Source organism: Corella eumyota, chromosome 7, assembly GCF_963082875.1.
Source record: "Corella eumyota chromosome 7, kaCorEumy4.1, whole genome shotgun sequence".
NCBI lineage: Eukaryota > Metazoa > Chordata > Ascidiacea > Phlebobranchia > Corellidae > Corella > Corella eumyota.
This window is the reverse complement of record NC_137496.1, coordinates 197,688-208,542: the sequence shown is the minus strand read 5'-3', so window position 1 is coordinate 208,542 and position 10,855 is coordinate 197,688. Positions and strand designations below refer to the sequence as shown.

At 30.5% G+C, this 10,855-nt stretch overlaps 2 protein-coding genes across 3 annotated transcripts; one reads left to right on the top strand and one right to left on the bottom strand.

The window, feature by feature from the left end:
* The first annotated feature begins 1,725 nt into the window (after window positions 1–1,725).
* Window positions 1,726–5,255, top strand: LOC145759393 (uncharacterized). The gene is made up of 3 exons (XM_082573213.1): window positions 1,726–4,320; window positions 4,450–4,501; window positions 4,705–5,255. The coding sequence occupies exons 1-3, from the start codon at window positions 1,759–1,761 to the stop codon at window positions 4,797–4,799; spliced, it is 2,709 nt and encodes a 902-aa protein (XP_082429339.1). The 5' UTR covers window positions 1,726–1,758; the 3' UTR covers window positions 4,800–5,255.
* A 637-nt stretch (window positions 5,256–5,892) lies between these two features.
* LOC145759537 (uncharacterized) lies at window positions 5,893–10,249 on the bottom strand. 2 transcript variants are annotated; one of them, XM_082573380.1, is made up of 11 exons: window positions 10,166–10,249; window positions 9,804–9,905; window positions 8,930–9,034; window positions 8,489–8,663; window positions 8,207–8,338; window positions 7,674–7,866; window positions 7,164–7,319; window positions 7,046–7,080; window positions 6,842–6,906; window positions 6,628–6,695; window positions 5,893–6,556 (listed from the first exon to the last, which is right to left on the bottom strand). In XM_082573380.1, exons 1-10 carry the CDS (start codon window positions 10,208–10,210, stop codon window positions 6,669–6,671), a joined length of 1,035 nt encoding a protein of 344 aa, XP_082429506.1. In that variant the 5' UTR covers window positions 10,211–10,249; the 3' UTR covers window positions 5,893–6,556; window positions 6,628–6,668. The 2 variants fall into 2 exon arrangements, with proteins under 2 accessions (XP_082429506.1, XP_082429507.1); XM_082573381.1 differs by having other exon boundaries at window positions 8,504–8,663.
* Window positions 10,250–10,855: the final 606 nt, after the last annotated feature.

The following is a 10,855-nucleotide window of genomic DNA, read 5'->3' as shown; positions in this document are numbered from 1 at the left end:
GCCGCGTTGTTTTTTTAGCGAATTTTTTGTTGTTTTTTGTAACTTTATAAAAGTCTTTTTATTTTGATAAGGTGGAACATTATAAAAACATTTGTTCAGCTTTATTGCAAAATTTTCTTTTCTAAAACCAGGTCGAAAACTTTTAGGATTCAGATTTTTTTAACTTTTGTTTTTATTTTTAAATTAGGTTAAGCTGTTGAAAGAAGAAGTTAATATGTTTTTTAATGACATGATAGGTTATGTAAGTGGTTTGTTTTTTTAAGATAAATAAAATTAGGTTTTAAAGAAAACTATTTTTATGCTAAAGGTGTTTTTTTTATAAAATTAATTAAATTTTGTTTAAAAATCAATAAATTGGACATTAATTTTAAAAATTTAAATTTGTTCAATGTTTTAAATTGGATTTTATCTTTATTGCATAAATTAAATAAATGTGGCCAGTTTAAAAATTTGTACAATTTAATGAATGCAAAAATTTATGTTTTTAAATTTAAAAATATTTTTTATATTTTATTTATTTAACTTATAATTAAATGTTTGGTTAACCTATTTACTTAATTTGTTTAATAATTGATAACATAAAAATAATTTAATTTTAAAATAAATTGTTTTAAATAGTGGTTGCTGTTATTTTTTCATATTTTTAATTTTAGTAAACGATTAATTCACCAAATCTAAAACTTTTTACTATTTTTAAAATTGTTAACTTCACAGAATTAATTTTTATTTTAGTTTTACTTGGAAATAATTAAAGAAAAAATAATTTTAGAAAATAGGAATTATGACATTTAAGTATTTTTTCCTGCTACTATTTTTATTAAAAACATGATAAAGTTAAAAACTATATTTATATTAATTTTAATTATTTATCATGATATTATTTAATTAAATTTTTTAATTTTATTATTAGAATTTTTAATGCATGTTTGGATAAAGACTTTCGTGTATAAAAATAATTTAATTAAAAAACGATTTTAACTTTTAACTTTATTTTTTGAGCAAGTAAAAATAACAAGATACGAAGTAATAAAATTATTATTAAGCTTATGATAAATGTTATTTAAAAAAAAGTGAGTCAGTGTAAAATGTAAAACACGGTCTTAAAATTTTAATAAATTTATAAATTTCCTATATAAAATAGTTTTAAACATGCCATAAAAACCTTTTTTTAGTTTCAATTAAATTTTATTATTTGTTTTAAAATATGTTTTAATAATAAACAAAAATATTTTTTTAATGTTTTTTGCCCGAAGGCTTTAATTAAATTTTTATGTTTTTAAACCAATAATTTTAAATTTATTAAAACAATGTTAATTTGCATAGAATTTTTTTAGCAGAGTTTATTTTTAAGCTGACTTACTAGTTTTTATAACAGGTTTTTTTGACTGGACAGGTTTTAAGATTTATCAGAAATATTATTTGTAATTTTTAATAAATAAAAAAGTTGGTTGCCTAAACTTTAAACAGTATTAAGAGCAGTGCAGTGTAGTAGTTCGAACACTTGGGTTTACTACCAGAGGTACTGGGTTTAATCCTCGCTGCTTTCATGTTGTTAAAAAGGTGCGATAAACTAAACCAAAATTTAATTGGCAGTTTTAATTGCTGGGCAATTAAAGTCAATAAAGTAATATTAACCAAACAATAGATTTAGGTTGCACATCCAAAGATAAAAATAAATAAAAAATAAAATGTTTTAGTAATTCTTTTATATTTTTAGATGTTTCATTAAAATTTAGGCTAAAATCAAAATTTCCCGAAATGAATGTTTCAAAATATCTTTCCCCGAAGTTGAATGTTCCAAATAATTTACAAGAAAAATTCAATGACTTCCAAGTTGCCCAGTTTCTTGACTCCCATCCGCAACTTCCTTCAAGACTCAACTTTATGGACTCCTCCCATTTGGGGGAGTTTATTGAATCCCGGCAAAAATTTACCAGTAATTCCCATCACCCGAGAATTTACCCCAAAAATAATGAACATCGACTGAAAATGGAAGATTTGGCTCACAATTTTTTGGACTCAAAAATCGACAATTTGGGTTTGAATTTTGCTGAACAGAATTTTGAAAGTCATCAGAATTTACCACCGATGCCATCCTTGATGCCGTGCTTGGATGAAAATCTTCGACACTCTTGTAAGGTTTGTGGAAAATGTTTTCGAGCCTCCAGTCTCCTGGACATCCACATGAGAGTCCACGTCGGAGCAAAACCGTTCGTTTGCACGGTTTGTAATCATCGGGCAACACAGAAAGGAAATCTTAAACTTCACATGAAGAAACATCATGGGTTGGATCTTCCCTCCCACATTGATAACATCCCGGACTCAGGGATCTGGGGGAACGGGAATGTTTCGGAGAAGTTTTCCGCGGAAACTCTTCATGATTACACCGCCGAGGAACTTGTTCTAAGGTTCGGGTTTAAAAAGAAAAGCTCGCAAGCTCACAGCTCGATGCTGGACCCAAAAGTTGTTGAAATCATCAAGAAATGTCAGAACAACATCGGACAGAGCAACATGGGACGAATCACGGAAAGTTTAAACGATTTTCTTGACATGGCAAACCGAAATATCCACGATAATATTGACAACGATAATTCAAACAACAACATTTTTCCAACTTTGTTGAAATCCACGGAGATGTTCGATCATCAATCTACAAGTGTGAACCCAAAACCTTTCTCAACTAATAATAATTATAGTTGTTGTAAAATATGCAACTGGAAGACTACGAGTCCGGGTTATTTAAATGTTCATATGAGGAAGCACAAAGCTGAGACTCATGTTTGTCCGATTTGTCAGCGGGCTTTTAAGGAAACTTGGTATTTAAAAAACCACATGAGGTCGCACTTGAACGAGCAGTTTATCCCCAATCTTGAAAATGTAAAACAAGAAAATTTTTCGAGTGAAAATCCCAACTTTGTTGAAAAAGAGAAAATAAATAAAAATAATTTCAACAAAGATTTTAATGTTTTACAATCGGCCAAAAAAGTTGCTGAAAAAATTTATTTTATGGAAAACCTTGGACTTAAAAATAAAATCTCGGGTTTCAAGGCTATAAAAATTGAGAAAACTGATAATACTGTAAACACTCAACCTCAGGACTCAAATTTGATCAATTCTGACTCAAAATCAGTAAATTTAAACTCAACTCAGAAGTTAAAACCTTACTCCAACCCAGCCATGCAAAATCTAGCTGAGATTGGCTCAAGTTTAAAAACTCACGAGTATATCCAACTCAAACCTATCCAAGAAAACTCTGAAGAAATATTTCATGAGAACAGCGACAACGTGAACGGGTTCAAATGTAAATTTTGCCCGAAATGGTTTAAATATCGGAGTGTGTTGGGAATACATGCAAGATCACATACAGGGGAACGACCGTACAAATGCCCTTACTGTAGTTACGCTGGCACTCAACATAATTGTCTCAAGTTGCACATCCAGCGACATCATCCCAACCAACTCACAGGAAACAAACAAAATAACGAAAGTTTCGAGGAGAATTTATTGGATAAAAATCCAGAAATTTTGGGGGATAAAAATTTAACTGGGGCTAAGTTTGCCCCCGCACAATGCCCCATTTGCAACAGGGTCTCTCCCTCGCCTGGGTACCTTAAAATCCACATGAGGTCCCATAAAAAGACCCTCGATCATGTTTGCCCCATTTGTGGAAGGGGGTTCAAGGAATATTGGTATCTAAGCACCCACCTGCGAACCCATGATAAAGACATCCCAAGGAATGAGTTTTTAGCCAACATCGACGAAAATGTTTTTGTCCAAAATGAAAATCCGGATTTTTTGTTGAACTTCGACCAAATTGAAGTGAAACAAGAAACGAATGAAATTGAAATATTTAAAAATCCACATTTTTCGGGGAATAATAATAATTTCGAGAAAGAAATTAAACAAGAAGATAATGTAGAAAAAGTCGGACAGTTTCCTGACAATAATCCCTCCTGGAATCCAACGGACAGTCTTGAAAGTTTCCAAGCAGACGGGGCACAAAGTCTGGCAACAAGAACACAGTCTGACAATTTCAAGAAACTGTCGACGGACAAAACTCAGTTACACAAATTCCAAACATTCTCTCACAATAAGTCCCCCAATCTGACATCGCAATCTGACAACTACCCAGCAGACAACCCACTGTCTGACGAATTCCTAAAACCCAGGTTGCTTAGCAACAAGCGAAAACTGTTGCAACCCAAATCGAGAACTCGAATGTTTCCGTTTCAAACCGAGAAGTCGAGTCGTTCAAGAAAATCGAGGCCAAGAAAAATCCTGAAAGGAAATTATTTGGATCAAAATAATAATCAAGATGAGGTAAAAATGATTCTGATAATTTAGGATAAAATAGTTAACATATTTGTAACTCTCAAAATATGACTTAGACCAAAAAATTTCACTTTTACTGTTTTTAGTTTATTTCTAACTAAATTTTTATTGTTATAGGATTTTGATGCTGTTTTAAAATATGAAAGTTCCACTAACAAAGGAGGATCAGGTAAATTATTGAATTGTTTAAAATTTTCATTGTAATTTTGGTTTAATAATTTCTGTATTGCTTTAATTTTAAGGATGTTTTAATATAGCAGCAGTGGGAATCGAACCATGAACCTCAGGTTCCACTTGAGAATGCTATAACATAAAAGCAGATAGAATTGAGCCCTGAATTTTCAGTGTGAAAATATAAACATTTTGTTACAGACGAACCTCTGGACTTGTCCCTGATTTCCAAACCCCATACAATCCCCCAAACACCCCCGAAAGAGAATGAGCCCCTCAACCTTGCAATGAAATAAAAGTTCTCGTGCTTTTGTAACAAAATCTTTTTTTTTGTAATTAGGCAATCATTGTTTTGCACTTTCATATCTTGTTTCTGACTTAGTTTAAAGATTTTTTGTAATCAAATATTAATATTATTATGCAGACACATTTTTACACTATTGGAATTTTAAATTTTTATTACACACAACTTTGTCATATAAAAGTCAACTCCAGACTTTAAAATATTTGCTTTCAGTGCTTGCATGTTTTAAACATTTCGCAAGAATAATTTAGTTCTATTCAAGTAAATACTTAAAGTTAAACTTAGGCATGGTACTGCTTTATACATTCTTGCTGCTCCTTAATGAAATTAAATGTAGCAATATTTTGTTCATATTATGTTCACTAACTGTTCTAGAATGCAATTAATTGAAAATTTTATATTTAGGAATTCTTATAAATCGTACTTTTTAGTCTTAGTTGTTGTCGTGCAGTCGTACTTAGACAGTTTAAGGTGTAAACCAATTGGTTTAGCATAATACATTATTTTTGGTGCTTAAACTTTGTTGTTTTTTGTTGTATTTATAGTTTGTTGGGGGTTTTAAACATTAGGTTTTTGACCCCTTATTATAGGAGCATCTAAAGTTGGTTTAATATTTTGATTTATTGTTGATTTGGAAAGGTGGAAATTGTCAAATTGTGGGATATATTATTCAATTAGTTGTTGACATTTGTGTTAGAGTTTGTTTGTTAATTTTACTTTAAGTTTTAAAAAGCTGGCAAAACTTAAAGATTTAACAACATAAAAGCAGTGGGGATCTAACTCAGAACCTCACACTTTGATTTAAATACTTTTGCCAGACAGTTGTGGTTGCTTTAATTTTTTGCAACACTGACCAATTAATGACGTCATATATAAACAAGGTAGGAAACTAAGGTCGTTTTGGGTCAGTGGTTTCGCTATAGCGTTTAAAGAAGAACACATGTTCAAGTTGTTGGTGTTTAGGAAAGTATTTGTTAGTTTAGAAAATTAAAGCTATTTACGTCACAATTTAGAGGTTATTCGAGGTCAAACAAGGTTTAATGGTGAGTAGATGTTTTATTTTTTATAAAACAACAAATTTATGATTTCTAGTTTATTGATAAAAGCTGAAAAAACGTTTCACAAACAAAGAGTTAATAACATTTAGTAAAACTAACAATTGTAAATTGAAAAATATTTGGCAACGGTTTCATAAAAATTTAGTATTTAGTGCAAATTTAAAAATAATTTCATCTTAAAAACTAATTTGTTAAAAACATAAAATTATTATTTTGTGAAATCTCGAAACTTAACTGCATGTAAACAATGTAGCTAGCACAAAACAAAAATGTTGAAATCGATGCCGACTTCAATGTCGAAATATTTATTGCCTTGACTCAGCCTCGAATTATATCCGGTTGTGGTTAAGTTGGTATTATTGTCGGTTTATTTGGTCCGCAGCCACTTAATTAGGTTGACTTAAGCAACAAATATAACAAAAATAAACGATCGAAGAATAAAAGTAGTAACTGATAAATGACTGAAAATTATATCAGGGACTGTTTCGGTCCACATTGCCACAGATTATTTTAAAATGGAGAGTAGTGGGAATCAAACCCAGGGCCTTAAGTCCTGATTGAACAAAATATTTAATGCTTTTATTTATACAAACTTTATAAAAGTAGTAAAAATTGTCATTTTCGGAAATGTTCATAAACTCTCTTTTTCTACAACTTGTAGAAAATAAATTCTTTATTGGCAAGAAATTGTCTAAAAAAATTATTTATTTTTAGTAAAAGAATAAAATAGTCGTTAGTATTTTTTAAACCATCAAAACTTACCTAATATCAGGTTGTTCGTCTTTTCATGTCGATCCGAACTTTTACTCCTTTAATTCAAGTTCATTAACCTAAACAAAAATAATATTTTAGTAAAGATAAATAAATGTTTCGTCGTAAGAAATTTCATTTTAGTTTAAAGTATTGATCCCTTATAGATTTTCGATTGGTGTTGGGTATTAATTTTATATAGAGATTGCTCTAATTAAATGCTTACAATAGTGGTAGATTGGTGAATTGAGGAGGTTGTATCAAAATGATCGACTTCAATCAAAAACGAACCTGAAAATAAGTTTAAGAAAGTGGATATTGTGGCATAATTTAAAGTTGTATTAAGTTTTCTTGTTTATTTTTAAATTAATTGAATGTCAGAAGGTAGGAGATTATAAATATTTGATTGCCACAAAAATTTCTAACTTACCACAATCTCTGTTGTCTTGATGCGGGGGCGGTTGACTGAAAATAAAAACAATTCATGATCCAAACATAATTTGGCAGAATTAAATAAATGTTAAAATAAAAACTTAAATAAAACTTACAAAGTTTGTTCGTTTGTGATATATTGCCTGGTTGCAAGATGACTGTAATCTTCCGGGTTGTTTCCAATTTCGTTGAACTCGGCCGTATGTTTGTCAGCATAAGTTGAAGGACCAACGTCTAAGTCATGGTCACATTGTGTAACGTTAAATCTAGGGCTGGGTAAAAGAGGTTGTGGTTAAAATAATGTTGCAAAAAGGGTTCTGGGTTCAATTTCCACTGCTGGTATGTCAAAGTGGCATAAAATTGTATAAGAATAAAGGCCATAAACGAAAATAAATATTGTTGTTTATTTTTAAAACTTTTTTGAACGAATTTTCTGGTGCCAGTTTAAAGTCAAATTTTAAAAGACTTTTATTATATTCTAAATCTCTTAAAACCTAAACAATAAACCTCAGTAGTCAAGAATTTGAACAAAAACTAAAAACCCTTTCAACTTAAGTATACTTCATTGTTTAACAAAAACATAAAAACTTTAAATTTTAAATGTCAGAACAACCCTTATAACTCACACTTCTTGCTCAAGTGGGCAATCCTTGAGTGGAGTAGAGAAATTAGGTTTTTCCTGGCAGTGGTCGTTGTAGTTTTTAGTAAGGGGTTCAAGAGATGAACTGGTCACTGTATCTGTTGAACTCTTGCACATCAAAACTCGCCAGATATTGTTATTAGGGAGACTTGCATTTGAATCTGTCACATTTTTCGACTCTAAATAATGTAAGAAATATGTTTTGAATTAGATCCAAATTTCTGTTATATTATTGAAATTGTTTTTATGAAATAACAATTTTTTCGAACACCATATGCCCCAAAACAGTACTTAAATGACAATGACACATTATGTATCTTTACCCTAACCCCTTTCTTAAAAATGGCCTTGAATTGTTGAACAAAAATTTAAATATCAACTAAATTTCTGTCAAATTTTGGTTTTTGGTATATATACATTTGATGCTAAAAAAGCGTAGGAAGTAAGAAATTGAATAAGATGAGTACAGCAAAGCACTAAGAACGAAATTTAACTTTTATAATACAATCCGGGTCTCACCATTTTGTCTTCTATTTCCCTGCTTCTTGTATTGCCTTCTCACACAAAAACTAATCCCTATGAGAAATATTACGGAGAATACGACGATCAAAATAATTGTAATGAACTTCCAATCTGCTTCCGATTTAAGACCTGTAAAAAAGGTTTTATTAAGAAAAGTTTAAGACTACATAAAAGCCACGCAAATTTGCACAAGCTTACTAACTAACTAAATCATCTTTTAAATCAACTGCAATTTATAAACCTTTAACGAAAATGAATTTAAAAAAACACCCAAATCACCTTTGACTAACTTACACTCTGCTATTTCAGAGCCTTCCTTGCACAAATGACATTCGTTGTCCAAATCACCGTCACTTTTGATTGGCCGATAGAACCCACTGAAGCATGAACTGCATTGTGAGTTACTCGTGCTCGTACAACTCGATGAAGTGTAAGAATTCCACCTCGAACAAGGCTGAGGACAAAAATGTTGGGGGATAAATTAAAAGTAAAACCATCTCTGCTTTTACTTAGTGAAAATATTTGTTTAACTTGTAGCTTAGTGGTTTACAAGTTGGTAAATAAACACTGTAACAAGATTGACAATTTCCGAAACTTGTACAACTTTAAACTGGGTTAGATTTACAAATGTTAAACTTTCAAGTCAACTTTTTACATCTACTGTGAACTTATATTGTGAACCATATTGAAAAGCTGTTTAACAAAACCCTTTAAACTCACGTTGCAAGTGATGCAAAGACGATAATCGTTGTTGGTTGAATAAGTCCCAGCTTGGCAGGGTACACATCCATATTCCTTATCCTTAACTCCAAATCCACAGTGGAACTAAAATAAAAAAGATTTTAGCTGGTATTAAAGCTGGGTTTAGTTCACTAGACATTAGGGATGGGCCAATCGAATCCGAGTCCGAGTACTCGGCCCGAGTATTAAGCATATTTTAATACTCGTGCTCGTCGAGCATTTTTTAGTACTCGGACGCCGAGTAATAATTTGTCATTTAAGATCGTATACGATTTACTAAACATAAAAAACACGAGGTTTGCCTTTTTCTAATAATTTATAATCTACTCTCAATTATATTACGTTATTTAAGCAACAATTGCGCAACTAATACACTTTTTACTACACTTTTTTTACTAAATTTTACGCATAATAAATTTGAGACTTAAACATTTTCGTTTGGACTTAAAATGATATTGCTATCAGCGCCAAGTAGTTTTGCCAACGTTAAACACTTTATAATCCATAAATACGTGTTTTTTGGCAAATTTTGCAGTTTTAAAATTATGCGGGAAAGATTCTCGTGAACAGTTATATACGTTTAAATGACGTCATAACCGAGTACTCGGACTCGGCCGAGTATCGTGACAAAATACTCGGGCTCGTCGAATCCGAGTAATTTGGATTTCAGCCCATCCCTACTAGACATACAAGTTTTTTGGTGTCTAAACTGATAAAATGATTACAAAACTATATTTTGTTTAAACCCAGACCCAATTGAACTGTCACAAAAATGTAATTTTAAAACGTGTACAACTTGAGATTATGAGCATTCTAAGTTGCCATTTAAACTTAAATTATTAAAAGTTTTTACCATTGAAGGTTCGAATCCCGGTGCACACTTCTCGCAACTTTTACAAACTCCAAGCTCATCTTTATATTGATGTTCCCCTGTACAACTTGATCCAAGTGACATCTAAAATTTAAATAAAAACTTAAAAGCAAGACAACTCATAACAACAAATAGTTTCTTGTTAGTTTATAAACATGGGACAATGAACCAAACTGTAAAATATCTAATAATGGGCAACCCACCAATACTTTTGTACTTTTACACAAAAATAAGAAATTTAAAAACTTAAATATAATTTAACTTTCCCATTATATTAACCTAACTCTTTTACTTATATTGGCAATAACATATTAAGTTAAGTATAAATATGTTAAAATACTTACCGTGAAAAGGGTGCTAAGAAGTAAACAAGAAAATAACTTCAACATTTTGAACTTTCAAACAGTATTAATTTTAATAAATATTCTGTTAATATAAAATAAAATTAAAATCAATTTAATTAATCATCTAACTAATTAATTAACTTAACTACGCTTATCCATTAATATTGCACGTGCAGACGTGCAAATATTTCTGTAAACTCGAAAAACTGATTTTTATTTTGTAGCGACGGACGCTACTTCGGTCGTTAGGACGTGCCTGGGCTTGTCTCGGCATGCCTTAAGCCTGCAGGGTTTCCAAATTTAACTTTCTATATTTAAAACTTTATTTAGAGCCTTAATTTTAGAAATATATTTATCTAAAATTGATTAAATTATATTTAAACGTTGTGTATTTTATTAAAAAGCAAATTTGTTGCATAAAAAAGTTATTCTATTAACTACTTTTTCGGTTTGGCAACTCTAGAATAAATGTAGCAAATATTATTCTCAGCTTATAGCGGCCTCGTAAAACTTTAAATTTTGAATTTAAATGCCTCAAAATTTACGAGTTTACAAACTTTAACTTTTTGTCATCAATCAAGTAAATATTTAAACTCAAAAACACTGAAGTTCGGGGAACAACGAAGCGGTTAAAAATATACAAACGGAAATAGTTTCATGAAATTGCTTTTTTGAATTCCTTTCTATTTT

Bases quoted from the DNA above. Each gene is read 5' to 3' on its own strand.
- LOC145759537 (XM_082573380.1), bottom strand. From the start codon at position 10,210: ATGTTGAAGTTATTTTCTTGTTTACTTCTTAGCACCCTTTTCACG. The intron at 7,320-7,673 runs GTGAGTTATAAG...TCTTTTACCCAG, and splicing joins TGCCCACTTGAGCAAGAAGT to CCCTAGATTTAACGTTACAC. The intron at 6,907-7,045 runs GTAAGTTAGAAA...ACTTATTTTCAG, and splicing joins TCAAGACAACAGAGATTGTG to GTTCGTTTTTGATTGAAGTC.
- LOC145759393 (XM_082573213.1), top strand. From the start codon at position 1,759: ATGAATGTTTCAAAATATCTTTCCCCGAAGTTGAATGTTCCAAATAAT. The intron at 4,321-4,449 runs GTAAAAATGATT...TTATTGTTATAG, and splicing joins AAAATAATAATCAAGATGAG to GATTTTGATGCTGTTTTAAA. The intron at 4,502-4,704 runs GTAAATTATTGA...ATTTTGTTACAG, and splicing joins CACTAACAAAGGAGGATCAG to ACGAACCTCTGGACTTGTCC.